The sequence below is a fragment of the Phyllobates terribilis genome, unplaced genomic scaffold, assembly GCF_046119375.1.
Source record: "Phyllobates terribilis strain yellow unplaced genomic scaffold, ASM4611937v1 Scaffold_3__8_contigs__length_932513732, whole genome shotgun sequence".
NCBI classification, from domain to species: Eukaryota; Metazoa; Chordata; class Amphibia; order Anura; family Dendrobatidae; genus Phyllobates; species Phyllobates terribilis.
This window is the reverse complement of record NW_027362763.1, coordinates 367,968,350-367,987,475: the sequence shown is the minus strand read 5'-3', so window position 1 is coordinate 367,987,475 and position 19,126 is coordinate 367,968,350. Positions and strand designations below refer to the sequence as shown.

At 39.4% G+C, this 19,126-nt stretch overlaps 1 protein-coding gene across 2 annotated transcripts in view; it reads left to right on the top strand.

Moving 5' to 3' along the window:
* CSMD1 (CUB and Sushi multiple domains 1) overlaps positions 1–19,126 on the top strand; it is a 2,980,041-nt gene that overhangs the window by 2,345,142 nt on the left and 615,773 nt on the right. For both annotated transcript variants that reach the window (XM_073675393.1, XM_073675394.1), the window contains exons 34-36: positions 15,168–15,371; positions 17,257–17,381; positions 17,814–17,910. In XM_073675393.1, the coding sequence (XP_073531494.1) occupies positions 15,168–15,371; positions 17,257–17,381; positions 17,814–17,910 (426 nt within the window). The remainder of the gene's footprint in view (positions 1–15,167; positions 15,372–17,256; positions 17,382–17,813; positions 17,911–19,126) is intronic.

Below are 19,126 nucleotides of genomic sequence, written 5' to 3'. Positions count from 1 at the left end.
ATTGTACTAACACAAGGCAATTAGAAACACAATGGGCAAATGCATTTGTCTAAATAGCTTTTTCAAGAATTTATAAGAAAGCAACATAATGGAATCCATAATCTAAATAAGAAACATAAACAAATATAAAAATCAAACTTAATCAACATCAATATGAAAAATACATTAGTCAGTAATTTAAAAAAATGTCAAGTGTTATATAGCTTCATTGCTAAAAACAATGAATGATATTGACATTATTTTACATAAAATGCAAACAAACAGTGCTGTACTACCCAAAAATTTCTCGTTAAGTTGTTTGCAAACAGAAATAGCTGAAAGATAATTTTCATATTGCATAACCAATAGAAATGAGCGAATCTGCCAAGACTCAATTCAGCTATAGGGTTGGTGGGACATGTGAGCAGAGAGTTGAGTTTAATTATTATTTTTTTATTAATTGTTTACCTGATCCTCTAAGGTTTAGGATAATGGAAACTGCAACTGGCGATCATTTTTCTTAATTCATTTGAAGCTAATTACAAGCTATGCCCACAGACCTGTAAAAAAGTATCATTTCGGCAGAAGTCAGAGGGAATTTTACAGAGTCTACAGTTTACATTTTCAATTCAGAAATGGATGTACCATAGTGCTTTTCCAGTTATGGTTCTTTATATTATTCATTTTATTTATATAAAAATTCTGGATTTGGTTAAGTTTTTTTCTAATACTGGCATTTATACTGTGCTATATGACCTTAGTGATTGACTCTCTGTGTATGGTATACAATTAAGAGAACACATAGAAACACCACCACTTACAATGGATGCCTAGGACATATTTAAATGGGTATCCCATCCCACAGTGATGGCATACTGGAAATATGTAGGATCTCTATAGATCCTGAGAATGAAGATTATGGATAGTCCATAGTTGTCACGGGTGTTTCAGGTCTAACAGATAGTCACTCTGGATCTGTGTGTAGAAGGTCACTGTGCCTGGCATTGCAGACGCCTTCTTAATCTGTCTGCCTTTAGGACCCAGCGACTACCTCCCTCCTGTTGTTAATTGACACACCCTTGCATGGGAATTAAAAAATGTTAGTTTGCTGATGGAGATCGCTTGTGATAGTCACATGTTCCCCTGTGAAGCCTTGGAGCTATAGAAGTCTGTTTTCTTCCTCCCTGGTGCGCTTGGAGGACTTTTGGTGTTATCTCTCTAGAGTCTGCTCAAGCTAAGTTCCTCCCCCTTTGTTTTTCTCCCTTGTTTCTTTAGTTTATAGAGGGGACTGACCATTGCTCCTCCCTTCCCCCTCCCTATTCACAGCCTAGCTCTAGGGATATACAGGGCTTAGGTTTCCTGCTCGGGGATTTGTGTGGAACCAATATAGGGACTATAGGGGAGGCAGGGTGTTATTAGATCTGCCTAGGGGTCGCCACTTCCCCTTTCCCTAGAGTCTGGGCTCCCTCCCCCTCATCCCTTCGTGTTGCACTTAATCTCTCCCACACTGTGCGTGACATTAGTGGACTGCTTCCCCTTAACAGGTTTTCTCCTACTCAGCACCTTTGAACCCACACCAACATAAATTGATATCATATTCTACTGAAATGTCAATATTTTATAAGCTAGGAAATCTGATAAAAGAAAAAGGGTATGATCCACTATTTTGTTAGCCCAGAACATCTTTAGAAAACTCAACTAAGTTACTCTACTTGTGCACCATACTTAAGCAAAGACCTCCAATAAAGAAATGTGCAGGACAATTGTAAAGCTTAAGCATATTGCCAATCTTTAGTATATCTCATGAAAAGCACATACATAAAAAGGGTTAAAATACACACTGGTGGGTCAAAATCAGCATAAGAGTCTACCTGATCCGAGGAGCACATATAGGGCAAGTGAAGGCCAAGAGATAATAAAAATTGGTTATATTATAGCAATTTTCAATTTTCCTGCACATCATCTTTCTTGGAGGTATCTATTTTGCTACACCAGAAGCAATACAATGTTTTCATTTTGGTATCGCTTCATTTTTATGGTGTTTCTCCATTTCCCACCCTTTTCCCTATCCTTTTTTTTAGGTAGCTATGGATAAAATTAAATATTGAAATTAGTGTATAGCTATTTACAGCAAGAAAAATGTTAATGCAGACAAACGTTTTAGCTGTTAGCCATTAATAATTAAGTCTAAATACTTTCTTATCAACCGCTACATCAAAATAACAAATGTACAGATTAATATCTACAGAGAAATTTATTTCCACAGCACTGTGGATCCAGATCCATATACGTCAAATTTTCTTTAAACAAAAAGGCAACTTTTATCTTTATTTTAAGTGTAGCTGAGCAATCGCTTTTATATCTCCATTGCTGTGCCGCTCATTGAAACAAAATTGCAGCACAGACTGCAATTTTAAGTCTCAATGGAAATTTTTTATCAGAAGATTTTGGAAGACACAGGAAAAAGAAATGTTTATTCTGAGCTTGAACTTCTGCCATTGAGCACACCAGGTGAATATTCCCACTGTAAAACACAAGAAAGGAATAGAGAAGAAAGAAGCTAACACTAGATACAACTTGTAGCAGATAAAACACGGTTTACACACTTGAATTTAGATGCAGAATTTCAGCAACATTTTACTTAGGATATTTTAATTCTCCTAATATTCACATTGAAAGATTAAAATTTAAGTTGTTGATTATGGAAAGTTTCTAAAGATAATCTTTGCTAGATGTAAGGTAATATATATTGAAATTCTTAAAAAGCTTGTATGTTCACACAATGTCTTTTGAGCTATTTCGAAACAAAAATATTTCAAGCAAAACTACTTCAGGAAATTCTTTTTTCTTGAGGAAGTTTTGCAAGTTTTTCTTTTTTTTTTTTTTCTTGAAGGCGTTTGGAGGAATTCAGAAATTATTTTTCTAGAAGAATTTTTATATTCTTTTGATTTGACAGTGTCTGGTTTGGAGGGATCTTTTCAGGATCAGCTTCACAGACTATGTTCACATGTTCAATAATTATCCGTTAGAATGGATCCAGCAGCAATCCATTGAAAAAAAGTATTTTTTGTTCGCCTGAAAAACTGATTTCAACTGGACGCTTTTTTTAACATTGAACTCTATAGAAAACAAATCTGTTAATTAGCCATCCTTTTTTCTTTTATTTGAAAAGGATCCTTTTTTTGCTTACTGGATCAGTTTAAAATTGAAGAAAATGGATGGCTATTTACTTGATTCTTTTTCCACAAACTGCAATGATTAAAAAAATGGATCTAGTTGAAATCAGGTTTTTTTAGCTGAACAAAAAAGTTTTTGTCAATGGATTGCTGATGGATTCATTCTAAGGGATGATTACTGGAAATGTGAACATAGCCTAAAAAGTAACATGATTTTTTTTCCCAACAGGCAGTCGTGAAAATGTCTTCAGAAAAAAAGCCTCTTAAAAAATAGTTAAGTGAATTTGCCATAGAAATTGATAGGACCAGTTTCTTATCGTTTCCAAAGTGTTTTTTTAGGAAGATTTTGGGGCAAATCTGTTCCAAAGAACTGTGTGAAAACTGTGTGAGCATTCCTGAAACTGTGATCACTAAGATTCAGACCAGCAGATACGTAAAGTCAAAAATGTAGTTCCCTGTTCTTAAAAGAACCCTGCTACTAGCAGTATCAAACTATTTCTAACACACATTAAAAAGTGAATAAGTTATCTATAAGTACTTAAACTTTGTTCAAGGTGTAAAATTGTCAGATTTTGATAGGTAATCTCATCAGGATTTCCTTCGGCAGGCCAGTCCAGGCAAAGATGTGGTCAAGTTCCCTGGCTATGCTCCTACTGGATGAGTTCCTTAAGGGTACCGCTTCGGGGTACCGGCTCGCCAAGTCCATGATGACCAAGATGTATTGATTAACCTGGGCCCATTTAACTAATGGACCCATGAGGTCCATGGCGATCCTCTCTAATGGAAGTCCTTTCACAAGTAGTGGAACTAAGGGACTATGGAAGTGGGAGATGGGCGCGGTTATCTGGCAGGTGGGGCAGGACCTACAATAGTTTAAGATCTCCCTGTAATATCCTGGCCAATAAAACCTCCTCACTATTCCTTCCTGAGTTTTTTCAACCCCTAGGTGTACCCCCAGAGTATGTGAGTGGGCTATGTCTAATACCTTCCGACTGTATGGCCCTGGAACTAACAGCTGTTCCACTACCTCTTCACCTTTCAATTTGGTTATCCGGTATAATAGCTCCCCCTGAACTGCAAAGTGTGGGTACCTGATGTCCGCTCCCAGCTCTTGGGCAACACCATTACAAACGGTAAAATTGTCCCATGCCCCTTTCAAGGTCAAGTCACAATCTTGAGCTGCCCCAAAGTTCTCTCCGGGCACTTCTAATTCAGGGAGGTCATCCTTATCAGTCACAGTCTCGTCCTAGTAACCGACAAGGACACACAGTGGAAACTCATCCACTTCCGATGTTGACCGGGATATTTCTCTAGGGTCCTGGCTTTTGTCCCCATGGCTGAGTCTGGATCCTTTCCCCCACAAATCCCAGAAGAAGGGAAAATTGTGCCCCAATATGATGTATCAAGTCCTTGACCACCCCAACCTCGTGGGATTGGGCGCCACAGTTTGTTCCGACTGTGACTCTGGCCACAGGGTAGTTCTTGGCATCCCCATGTATGCAGCAGATGCCCACAGATCGGGTGGAGATCAGCTGGTGGGGAAGGGTGGCACTGATCAAGGTCACCAGACTCCCGGAGTCCAACAACCCCAGGACCATCACTCCAATAACGGACACGGCAGATGCCTACGGCCCCTTTCCAGGTTGACAGTCCACACTGCAGCATATTATGAACATCGTCTGCCTAGGATGCAGTCCATTGGCTCAGTAGACGTATGACACTGGGCGGCTATGTGTCCCGGATTGCGACATTGCCAACAGATCACATCCTTCACAACAGTCCTTGCAGCCCCTTCAGTGGAAGTGGGATGCACCCCAGCTGTGGCTCTGAACCCCTTCTGTGGTGAACCCACCCCCTTTTAGGCACTCCAGTAAGGGAAGGTGGCTATGTCGGGTTTCCCCAGGGATTTTTAGACCACTTGGTATCTCTGTACCAGACCTACGAGGTCGTCTTCATTCTGAGGTTTGCCCTTGGCACCCCAGGTCTGCAGCAGCCTGGGTAGGGAATGAATGAACCTGTCCATCACCACATGCTCAACCATCTGGCCAGGGGAAGAAAACTCTGGCCGCAGCCATTTCTGTACAAGATGTAATAAGTCAAACATCTGTAAGCATGGAGGTCTGTTGCCAGCATATGCCCAGTGGTGGACCCTTTGTGCTCAGACAGACATAGTCACTCCTGAGCGTGCTAATATTTTGGTTTTTAATTTGGTGTATTCCTTTGTGTCCTGTAAAGTCAGATCGTAATAAGCCTTCTGCGGCTCCCCAGTCAAATATGGCACCAGAACCTCCACCCACCGCTCCAGCAGAAATTTCTCTCGTTCCGCCACCCTCTCAAAAACCGTCAGGAATACCTGAACATCATCCCCGGGGTCATCTTCTGTAACGCTCTCCTTATCGTCTTCCTGACGTATGCATCATCACCTTGCCTCTGCAAGTAACTCGATCTGCTGTTGCTGTTGGCGATGCTGATCCTGTTGCTGCTGTTTCTGGAGCTGAACCTGTTGTATCAGCAGGTTAATGGTCTCTTGTTGCTGCTGTAGCTACTCATGGTGCTGCTGCAGGCTCTGCTGCATGCTCTGCTGGCTCTGAAAGTGCTGCTGCTGCATGCTCTGCTGGCTCTGCACCAGGTACTTAATTAGTTCTTTCATGCTGCTGGACATTTCCTGCTGGCTGGCAGCCTTCACCCAAAACATCCACCAGTCTCTGTAACAGGTACACATGTTCCTGGAATCTTGCATGCACTCTCGTACCAACTGTGGTAAGACGACTCGCTCGGCCGCTTCCGGAAGTAGACTCAGGAACCTGGGTTTTCACTGCAGGCTTTATTATATGGCATAAAGCCCTGCACTCCAGAAAATAAACACAGCCTTACTGGCAAAATGACAAAACAAAAGGATAAACAATAGCGGAGTCCATATGCGTATGGGATTCGCCCACACAGGTTGTAGTCCTAGCCTTCAGCTCTGTCCTGAGCTGAAGCTCTCCCAGTCTGGAGACCTTGCCTCTCCAAAGCACAACAGAGAAAAAAAACAGGACTGAACATTTAAACATTGCTCAGCCACACACTGAAGTGGAGGTATGGGGAATGGGGAATTCCCCTAAAAGCACACCCTTTAAAAGCATTAACCCCCAGCATATAACATGCTGGCAGAAAGTTTATTGGTTTCAGTTCACACAGGTTAGCAACCTGAGTGACTCATACCTCCCCTCATATATCATACCAGTGACTCTGTCACAAGGGATATATATGTTTGTATTAGTCTCAATCCATCATTTATACAATAGGACATCCAACCGAAATAGTAGTAACCAAGATTGATATCAATCACATTTACTAATTTCCAAGGACATTTACAAAAAAGGAAATGATGTCCATGTGACATCTGTTTTAAAAAGATGTTTTGGCTACCATCAAAAAGAAGAAATTATGTACAGTAGAACTGTAATGGTCACATGAAGTCTCAGGGAATACAACTTATTCCTCTGAGTAAATTGTCTCATAACTTTTAACCAAGCATGAACCTCCAAGACTTAACAATTGTTATGCACAATATTTTGGTTTGGTCTTCCTATATTTTTATTTAAAAAGGTTTACATAAAAGTCTTTCAAGCATTTGAAGATGATTAAAGATTAACCGCTTCCAGACCGCACACTGTACATAAACTTCAGCGCTGCCTGGGCTCTGTGTAGCGCCGACGTTTATGAACGGTCGATGGTCCCGCAGGCCTCAGGACCCCCAGGGTCCTGCAAGCACTGCGGGTGCAGTGCAGAGCGACAGCTCTGACAGCGGACATCATCGGGACCTGATTGGATCATGTCCCAATGATGTTAGCAAAGGGTTATCTTCTATATGCCGCGATCTATAGTGATCGCGGCATTTAGAAGATAGTGAGAGGAGAGGGGGTCGTCCACTTACCTCTCCGACGGCCCCCTGATGTCTTACAGGACCTACCTTTGTCATGGCTGCCGGAGGTCACATGACTGCCTCCGGATCTGCCATATATGGTGTCCTGCTAGACTCAGCCTGCAGCTGAAGTCTAGCAGGAGACAGACAGTGTGAAACTGTCAGCAAAGATCTCATGCAATGCAATACATGTCTATTGCATTGAATGAGAACAGTGATTAGAAAAATAAAAATTAATGTCCCATACAGGACTAAGTAAAAATGTAAAAAAAGTCTAAAAAATGTTTTCAAACTGTTAAAAAAAAATCACAAAATAATTAAAAATAAATAAAATATTAAACCAATAAATCCGTATATTTATGCAAAAACAAAAAAAGTACACATATTTGCTATCGCCGCATCTGAAACAACCCGATCTATAAAACTGTCACACTAATTAACTCCTTCTGTGCACACCGTAAAAAAAAAAAAAACGGAGCAAAAAACTATGCTTTTTCATCATATCGCCAAACAAAAAGTGAAAAAAAATGCGATCAAAAAGCAAAATGGAAATAAAAATGGTACTGCTGAAAACGTCATCTTGTTCCACAAAAAAAAGCCGCCATACAGCTCAGTCAGCCGAAAAATAAAAAAGTTATAGCGATGCAAAAAAAATATTTTTTCTGTAAAATTGTTTTATTGTGTAAAAGCGTCAAAACATAAAAAAAAATATACAGTAAGTGTAGTATCGTTGTAAATGTACTGACCCGAAGAATAATGCTGCCTTATCACTTTTACCACACGCAGAACGGCATAAAAAAAACTCCAAAAACAATTCCTGAATTGTTGGTTTTTGCTAATTTTACCTCCCAAAAACGGAATAGAAAGTGATCAAAAAATGTCACGTACCCAAAAATGATACCAATAAAAATGTCAACTCGTCCCGCAAAAAACAAGCCACCACTTGACTCTGTCGGCCGAAATATGGAAAAATTATAGGTCTCAAAATATGGCAATGCAAAAACTAGATTTTACAAAAAAAGCGTCTTTTAGTGTGCGACATTTGTCAGTCATAAAAACCCGATATAAATCTGGTATCTCTGTAATCGCACCGACCCGAAGAATAAAGTAATCTCATCACTTATACCGCATGAGGAATGGCGTAAAAAATAAATAAAACCCATTTTTCACCTGCTACTGATTTGTTTATTATGTCTCCCAAAGATCGCAGTAAGGCTCTGCTCACATTTATCCTGCGCTCTGCGCTGAGCACTTACACCAGAGTTTCCATGTAAATCTCTGAAATACATGATTCAGACGTAACCCATGGCTGAAGATTCCCTGTAATGAGGCAGATATAGGCCACTGTGGATGCCGTCTGGCCTGTGATCCCACGGTGTAAATTTTTTTAGGCGTGCATAAAAGTGCGGTTGGCCACAGTTTTGTGCACTTCTGAAAAAAAGGACACCACTAAACAGAGGCCAGACGGAGTACAGAGTAACTCTGCTGCCTCATTACAGTAAATGGATCCCGCAGGGGTTTCATCTGAATTACATCACTTGGAAATTTAGATGGGAACCCCGATGTAAGTGCTCAGCCTAGAGCGCCGGATAAATGTTACGTAAACTGTTCAAAATAAAAGCTTCAACTCAGTCCTCAAAAAAAGCTAGTCCCCACTCAGGTCCGTCATCTGTTAAAAATATAAGGGACTTCCAAGTTACTGGTAGCAGAAAGGCTCTGGAAAAGCGAAATGGCCCTTGCCCCCCAAAAGAAATTCAGAAAATCTTGTGCTCCCAAATCCAAATGCCTATTCTACAATAATTTGTTCTCCAATTGTCAAATAGCGCTCCGTCCCTCCCAGATCTCGCCATATGGCTAAGCGGTACAATACAGCCACATATGGGGTATTGCCACTTTTAGAAGAAATTGTGTGACACATTTTTATCCATTGCCCTGTGTGAAAATGTAAAATCTGAGGGTAAAACATTTTTTTGTGGTAAAAATATAATTATGCTTTCTTCACTGCCCAATGGTATAAATTTAAAAATTAAAAAATACTCACTACTTCCCTAGATGAATTCCTTGAGAGCTGTAGTTTACAAAATGGGGTCACTTGTAGGGGTTTCTGCTGTTTCGGCATGTCAGCGACTCTTCAAATGTGACATGGTGTATGCAACCTATCCCAGTCAACATAGTGCTCCTTTCTCTTCCGAACCCTGCCATTCACCAAAGCAGTGGTTTTCCGCCACATATGGGGTATCAGCGTACTCAGGAGAAATTGCACAACAAATTTCATGGTGCAATTTCTCCTGTTATCCTTATGATAGTGCAAAATTAGGGGATGAAAAACATTTTTTTGTGGGAAAAATGAGAAAATGTTATTTTTATGGCTCAATATTATAAACTTCTGTGAAGCACCTGGGGGTGCAAGGTGCTCACCACACATCTAGATGAGTTCCCTAAGGGGTCTAGTTCCAAAATGGTGTCACTTCTGGAGAGTTTCCACTGTTTATGCACATCAGGAGCTCTCCAAACGCAACATGGCGTCCGCTAATTATTCAAACAAATTTTACATTCAAAAAGTCTAATGGCGCTCCTTCCCTTCTGAACCCTGCAGTGCACCCAAACAGTGGTTTTCCCTCACATATGGGGAATCAGCGCGCTCATGAGAAATTGCACTACAAATTGTGTAGTCCATTTTTTCCTGTTACCCTTGTGAAAATAAAAAAATTGAGTCTAAAATAACATTTTTGTGAAAAAAAGTTAAATGTTCATTGTTTTCTTCCAAATTTCCCGTGAAACACCTGAAGGGTTAATAAACTTCTTGAATGTGGTTTTGAGCTCCTTGAGGGGTGCACTTTTTAGAATGGTGTCACTTTTGGGTATTTTCTGTCATAAAGGCCCCTCAAAGTCATTTCAAATAAGATGTGGTCCCTAAAAAAATGTTTTTGTAAATTTTGTTGGAAAAATGAGAAATCGCTGGTCAACTTTTAACCCTTATAGCTTCCTAACAATAAAAAATTTTGGTTTCAAAATTGTGCTGATGTAAAGTAGACATATGGGAAATGTTATTAATTAACTATTTTGTGTGACATATCTCTCTGATTTAAGGGCATGAAAATTCAAATTTAGAAAGTTGCTAAATTTTCACCAAATTTCTGATTTTTTCACAAATAAACGTAAGTGATATCGAAGAAATTTTACAACTATCATGATGTACAATATGTCATGAAAAAAACAATCTCAGAATCAGGGGAAAGCGTTGAAGCATTCCAGAGTAATTACTTCATAAAGTGACAGTGGTCAGAATTTAAAAAATTGGCCTGGTCACGAAGGCAAAAACAGGCTCTGGCGTGAAGGGGTTAATGTCTATTCTGATCCTGACTTCTAGCTTTTATAATGGCAATGACTCCTTAATAGTAGCGTTGAGCGAATTTGTTCGGCATTTCAAATTCGCGTTTGGGGTTCCAATTTGTTTGCGGCAAAAAATCGGCTTTGCCCATGAACATCCCTGATTTGCCATGCTGTCACGCAGATAACACGTATACCCCGAACACGAACACGAATTTGAAATGCCGAACAAATTTGCTCAACACTACTTACAAGTAAATAAGATTGTTGAACAAAAATTATTTCATATTTAATAATTTTTCAAAAAAATACTGTGCTTTAAATAAACCGATTATCAAAGGAGCAATGAAAAAATTGATGGGTGAATTTTCCAATTTTTTTTGCAAAAGATGCTTCTTACCTACTCTAGGAGCTACTGGCAATATACAAAGCATAACATCACTTTGTAAGTCCGTCCACACTAATGATAAAAGATAAAACAAATTTAAAAAGGTTTGGTTTGCTTTCTGTATTGAAATGATTTTATTTTTACTCTATTACCCTCCCCTTGCTTCTTGGTCATCTTCAGTCAAACTACTTACACTTAACATTTTTTTCACATTTCTTATTTTTCACTGGTCTCACTATTGTCCTATTTGACACCAAATGTCTCTAATTTGCACTTATTCACATTCTACCACCACATAAAGTTAAGATTATAAAAAATACATTTTTTCACATGCACATATTATATAAGGTAATATTTTGTTTATTTTAATCTTACTGTATGGGTATATTTGTTATATTTCTTGTCTGGTTGGAAACTAGCACAAATACTAAACACATTATATACTTAGTGAACCTTTATTGCGCATGCACATATGTTAATTTTATCCAGAACACCAATTCATTCTACCGATCCTACTTTTATCTGTGTCCTCTGGTATTTTATCTGCTTATGCACAGTCTATTTCACCGACGCATTCTATGGTCCCATCTAATACTCTAATCTGTTACCTTTTCGCATGTAAAGTGTTTCTTTCTTTTTTATCATCTTTGCACCTGCGCACAGTCTTTTTCACTTTCATTGTTCACGCACATTCACATGAAAACTAATATTCTTAGCTGTTTTTCATCATCTCTGCTGAGGAGTTTGCCACATACTACAAAAACAAGATTGACCAAACATGGCAAGTCTTTACTCTCCGACCACCACAACCCCTTTGTTTTCCACACCATTGCTCTTACCCCATAATCTCCCTTCCCAACATCACAGAAAGAGACCTTACTCGTCTCCTCTCCAAATCACACCTCACCACTTGTGCACTCCTCCCATCCCACCTCCTCCCCGACCTCACCCCCCATATTCATCCCATCTCTAACCCATCTCTTCAACCTATCACTTCCCGCTGTCTTTAAGCATGCCACAATCACGCTCATCCTCAAAAAGCCATCCCTTGACCGAACCGCCTTGTTCCAGCTACCGCCCCATATCGCTGCTCCCATTTGCCTCCAAACTCATTGAGCAGCACGTTCACTCTGAACTTTCCTCTCGCTTCTCATCTATCTCTCTCTTCGACAACCGACAATCTGGATTCTGCCCCCACCATTTCACTGAAACTGCCCTTACCAAAATCACCAATGACTTACTTATTCTTTCTTCTTGACCTGTCATCAGCTTTTGACACATTTGACCACTGCCTCCTAATACATATCCTCTCTTCCTTTGGCGTCAAAAGCCTTGCAATATTTTGGATCTCCTCATACCTTTCTAACCGCACATTTAGCATCTCCCACTCCCACACTAACTCCTCACCCCACCCCCTCTCTGTTGGAGTCCCTCAAAGCTCTGTCCTAGGACCGGTACTCTTCTCAATCTATATTCTTGGCCTGGAACAGCTCATAAAATCCCATGGCTTTCAGTACCATCTGTACACCGATGACACCCAGATCTACCTCTCTGGCCCAGACGTCACCTCTCTGCTGTCCAGAATCCCAGCATGTCTAGCAGCCATATCATCCTTCTTTTCCTTCCGCTTCCTCAAGCTCAATGTGGACAAAACTGAACTCATCATCTTTCCCCCATCTCGCATTTATTTCCCACCTGATCTTTTTATCACAATAAATGACATCACACTTTCTCCTGTACCGGCATCAGCTGCCTCGGAATAACCCTTGACTCTGCCCTGTCCTTCAAACCCCACATGCAAGCTCTTGCCACCTCCTATCGCCTCCAGCTCAAAAATATTTCCAGAATCCATCCTTTCCTCAACCCTCAATCTACTAAACTGCTTGTGCATGCCCTCATCATCTCCCACCTCGACTACTGCAACATCCTCCTCTGTGGCCTACCTGCTAACACTCTTGCACCCCTCCAGTCCATCCTTAACTCTGTTGCACGACTGGTTCATCTCTCACCTCGCTACTCCTCTGCTATCCCCTTCTGCAAATCCCTTCACTGGCTCCCAATTACTCAGCGTATCCAGTTCAAACTACTAACACTGACCTACAAAGCCATCCATAACTTCTCTCCCCCATATATCTCTGAACTAATCTCCCGATACATTCCCTTACGTATTCTCCGGTCCTTCCAAGATCTCCTTCTCTCCTCCACACGTATTTGTTCCTCACTCAATCGCCTCCAAGACTTCTCCCGAATATCCCCCACCCTATGGAATTCTGTGCCTCAACACGTCCGATTATCCGCCACACTTGGTTCCTTCATACGGAACCTGAAAACCATCTCTTCAAACAAGCTTACAGCCTGCCATGACCTTGCTTGCTGCCACCTCAACAACACTGGAGCCACTGTAACCCCCTAACCTACTGTGTCCTTCCCTGTTCCTGTAGAATGTAAGCCCGCAAGGGCATGGTCCTCTTCCCTCTGTACCAGTCTATCATTGTTAGTTTTGTTTACTGTAAGTGATATCTGTATTTGGTATGTAACCCCTTCTTATGTACAGCACCATGGAATCAATGGCGCTATATAAATAAATAATAATAATAATTGTAATAGAACATGAATACTAGGCTGATAGCCTAATAATGGGATGGAAGGGTCCTTTAGCAATGCACTTAGAAGAAAGAAAGCCCTTATAACAAAAGAATACTAATTGTGTAAAGCTTGACAATGGAAATTAGAACATTTAAAAAATATAAAATAATTAGTTTTAACTGTTGCAAGATCTGTGACAGCATCTATTCTTCATTATAAACAACACTAAGGATGATTATATCCAATTTATTAATATCTTCCAAAATATGTTACTTACAGTGAAAATTCTGCAATTTAAGTGTATAACTGTTATAGATAAAATCTTCCTTTTTAAAGGGATATCCGGGACTTTAAAAGAAAAAGAAATGTAGTTGTTAACAGAGGCAACTACCTGTCTTTTGTACCCAGAGCCGGTAATTGACTGCTCCTGCCAGAAATTAAGCTGCTCCCTGTCATTAGAGCAGCAATTTCTCTTCCTGTTGACAGGGCAGGACTACTGGTGTCATGCTGATTGACAGCCGGCTTCCCCCAATTAGGCAGCAGAGAGACGAATGTCAATCAGCATGACACCAGTAGTCTTGCCCTGTCAACAGGAAAGGAAACTGCTGATTTATTGACAGAAATGAGCTGAATTTCTGGCAGGAGCAGTTAATTACCAGCACCGGATACACCAGGCAGGTAGCTGCCTCTATTAGGAACTACATGCCTTTTTTTAAGTCCCTGATATCCCCTTTAATCAAAGAAGTGCAGGTTTATTAATCCTGTCTTAAAGGGTCACTGTTGATAGGATAAACCCTTGTAAGCCATCTATATGATCATGTAAGTCATATTCCAGCGTAATCAGCATTTTTCTTAATATGCAAATGAGCTTAAAATATCTATGGGCCGGACACTGATTTTCCCATAATTCTGCCTCCAGATCTTATTCTTAAAGAAGAACATTACCATTGTAAGAAATGTAGACCAGGAGAACAGGCTGTCAGTCATTACATGTCTCACACTTTTAACTACTCCTTTTATTTAAAATAAGCTCTGAAGGCTGATTCTTACGCAGATCAGTGTCCAACTAATAGATCTTAACAGCTCATTTACATATTAAGAAACGTGGATTTCTCTGGAATAAGACATTGGATTGCAGATATCAAAGTATCATTGTTTTCATTGTTTTATGACCTACATGCCCATGTAGATGGCTTAGGAAGGTTGATACTACTGACAGATTTCCTTTAAGCTTAGCTTAAAACTAGACCAGCAGAAGATGTGCCAAATTTATCAAAATAACTCATTCTGTATGATAAATTTGGTGTGTTTTACAAGACATTTTAAACTAATAGTCTTCCGCATATTATAGAATGATTAGCTGTGAAGTTTGAGTCAGATGAGTGAATGTGATAGTGTTGAGCCAATTTGTTTGGCATTTCAAATTTGGGTTCGTGTTTGGGGTTCCAACGTGTTCATGCCAAAAAATCGGCTCCGCCCATGAACAACCCTGATTTGCCATGCTCTCATGCAGTTAACATCTGCATGACAACGTGGCAAATCAGGGATGTTCATGGACAGAGCCGATTTTTTGGCGCGAACACGCCGGAACCCCGAACACGAACCCGAATTTGAAATGCCGAACAAATTCGCTCAACACTAGTGATAAGTTAACTCTATAACAGTATTAACTATTTTCCATATTTTGCCTTTTAAATTTTCTTTAATAAGTAGTTGCATATTAGAGGTATCAGATCTTGATTACATTACTCTATATTTTCTGATATATACATAATTTGGTGCAAAATTTTGTATTTTCCAGCTGTCCCTCGTACAAGTGATACTCAGTGCAGTTCTGTTCCTGAGCCCAGATATGGCAGAAGAATTGGCTCTGATTTCTCCGCAGGATCTGTAGTTCGATTCGAATGCAACCCTGGATATTTACTTCATGGATCAAAAGCTATTCGTTGTCAGAAAGTACCCAATGCATTAGCACAATGGAATGATACAGTGCCAAGTTGTTTGGGTAAATTCATTGTTTTTCATTAAATACATAGTCCACTAATATGCTGGAGTATATTAATTTTCTTTGTATAGCCAATAATCAGTTTTTATTTTGTGTACGATTATAAAAATGAACGATTTTCACAACATGTTATAGTCATTGTCGGGAATGAATCTGCATAAGAAATATTGCATGATAAAATGATCTCTAAGTAGCACAGATTGGTAGGAACAGGATCAGCACAAGAGTGAGTACTGTATATTAAACTCTGACTGTATAAATCTTCAGATAATGTACAAATCAATTCAATGTACTCTAGACTGTAAGCCTTTTATTCTACGCTATTAAATAGATAATGCAACGAAGCTGCCTCAGAAAAGAATGTCAATGTTTTCTTTTCATAATGAAAATCACCTTTGAAAATGACTGTCTTATCTGGAGTATTCAGCGGACACATATTAATAAAGGCAGATGAGTCTTTATTGATTTTTTTTTTATTATTATTATGCCCCAAGTGCCAGTAAAGGGGCCTTAGGGAAGACAAAAAGCAAAGACTTGTGAAGTTTGTGGTATCAATATTCAAAGCTTTGAACTCAGCAGGAAAGAATCAGTAAAATGTTAAGACTTATTATAAACGTGTAACTTCTGTATCTAAATAAAGTCACTAGTGGCAGTTGATATTCCTAAAATAATTGATGCTGAAAGTTAAAATTTGATTTTAATACTTTTCTTTTTCTTTAATGAATGTTTCCCTTCGTGACTAAATAGAAATCATAAAGATTTTACTTTTACATTTCCTTGCAGTAGCTTCCTCCTCCTATCTTGGTTTTATCCTCTCACAATGACTTTTCTCTAAGGACTACCAATTCAAGCAGCCTAAACTTTCTCTCCTCTGATATTCTGTGTTGCGGTAAAGTTGGGAGGCCTCCATAAACATTCGATGCTTGACTCGCCCTGATGAAGGAAGAGGAAGATCTGTATGGGAAAAATGCGCACAGACAGGGCAGTACTGTAAGGAGCAGGATGGGGGTGAAGGTGATGGTAGCGCTCACCTGTAAAGGTTGTGTAAGAACACAATATTTTTAAAAGCCAGATATGCCATAGCTGCAGCTCCGTGGCTGGAGGAGAGTATCGACCAGATAACAATTTGGCAGAGCAGAGAGTATCACAATGTGCGGGCTGCTCTAATGGAAAGTATGAGATCTGAGAGCATAAAAAAGGTTTTTTATTGACCAACTCATTTCAGCACCAGACTGGTTCCTTTCTCAAGGTGAAAAAAACAAGTGTTTTTTACCTTGGTTCTTTACTTTGAGAAAGGTTCCGTAATGGTGGCAAAGTACGTTGGTGAAAATTTATCAATGTCATTCTTACAGGTCAGGCCTCTTTACAGTACTTCTGCACAAATGTTAGTTGTTACTTATGCTTGCGAAAGTTAGTAATATTTATTCACATTGTTCTGCATTGAAACATTACAATATAACTGAAGTTTTTCAATTATCTAGAGTTCTCCACAGGCTTCAAGAATGTATCTCATTGATTCGTAAATTTCAAAGACTTGCAAAGTACATGTTTGTATTTGCAATTTATTGATGCCAGAGTTGTCATTGACCATACGTCTTACAAACTAAGTTAAATATCCTTAAAGAGCTTTCCAATTGTGGTGTTTATAAAATTGATGCAATTTCCAAATGAATTTTCTCTTTTCAATTCACTTACTGTAAAGATTATTCTCTGTTTTCCCTTCTTTCCTCTTTGTGTTGATTTTGGGAGAAGAGAGAGAGGAGAAATGGAGCATAATTAGTATACTCTTGTGTAGAATACTTCTTTTCAGCAGCATATGCTGCCTAGTACTATTTGTTATACCTAAAAAACACTTCAAGCTAAGAGAGTGCTTTTTTATTTACAGTCCCATGTAGTGGAAATTTTACAGAAAGAAGAGGAACAATATTATCTCCAGGCTTTCCAGAGACTTACGGCAATAGCTTGAATTGTGTTTGGAAAATTATAGTGACAGAAGGTTCAGGAATTCAGGTAAGAAAATTTGCAAAGAAAATTGACCAAAGAACGATTGTTCTTATCATACTATGATAAGAAATAAAATAATTTCCATTATCAGAAAAACCTCTGATATGATTGCAATTTGTTATTATGGCTATCAAGCTGCCTTTAAAAAGAATGATCAGTGTGGTTGTAAAATTGTTACTCACATGAAATCCCAAGTTTATACCAGATACATTTGAGAGCCAAGTACTAAGGGTAGGTGGACATGACACTTTACATGCGTATGCACAACATTAAGAGGCCAATGAAGAATTTATTGGTCTCTTAAGATCAGCAGTACTAAAAGTCATCAAATCTTTATTACTTGCAATAACCATCCAGTAATAATCATCTACTTGAAGATCTTTAGCAGTGACATGAAGGACATGTTATGTAACAAATTTAACAAATCTACTTTGACAGATACAAGTTCTGAGTTTTGCCACGGAACATAACTGGGATTCCCTTGAGATTTATGATGGCTCAGATATGACATCTCCAAGACTTGGCAGCTTTTCTGGTAAATACCTTTGAATATGTTCATATACAAATGATGTACATTTAAGTATTTCTTAATTCAATATATACAGTGAAACAATAAGTTTGTTAAGTTGATTCTTACCAAAAAGTTTAACTTTTCATGTTTCTTCCTCCTCTGTATTAGGGAGGTTTCACGCAGGGTGTGGGAAAGACTTAGAGCAACACATAGGGAAGAGGGAAAGGGAGCCCAGACACTAGGAAAAGGGGGAAGTGGAGATCTCCTAGTCTGATCTACTGTCACCCTGTCTCAACTACCGTCCCTATATTGGCTCTTCACCAATCACTCGCCCTGACTTTCCCTGGCGTATGGCTAAGGTTAGGGAAGGGAGGAGATGAGCACTAGTCAATCTCCACTAGACTCTATAGCCAACAAGGGTAGACAAACAGGGGGGATTGCTTAGCTTTAGAGAGGGTAAAGTAGAGCTCCAGAGAGGGTAAAGTACTGCTCTTGCTAAAGCCTTACAAGTAGTAATGAATATCACTGGCACCTCCCTCTCAGACACACCAGGTATTTATACACTCAGGCCAGAGAGCTAATTAGCCAGAGGGATGTAGCCGCTGGGTCCTAGAGACAGCCAGCCTCTAAGAAGATGTTTGTAATGCCAAACGTAGAGATCTCCTGCAACCAATTGCAGGGTGACTGTCTGTCACCTCTGACACACCTGTGACAGGAGGGTTTAACTTTGCTTAACATTATATAACTAGATGTAATTTATGTTTTTATATGAGAAATACTCATTATAGCATACACAGATCAACTATTACCCGCTTAAAGACTACCTGCCTATTATTGCGTAAAAACCTCAATGGTGCTAATACAGTACTGACCTGTCAGGTAATGGAATCCACAGGACTGTTGTATCTGGAGCCAAAACAGTATCAGTAAGTCAGCGAATAATTTTTAATTCATGTAAGTGACAAGGTGGACAAGGACTTTTTATAACAGCACATCCCACAAATTAAGATCTAGAGCATTTGGAGGCCAAAAAAAAACAAGTGAAGCAATGAATACTTACCTTGCTGTCAACATGATGTAAAAGAATATGTGAATCATCTAACTTGACCATGCTCTTCTAATGGACTTGTCCAATTCTGATGCTTAAGCACGTACAGTACTGTGAAAGGAGGTTAATATAAGCAACATGATACAATTAGGTCCAGAAATATTTGGACAGTGACCGATTTGGGCTCTGCAT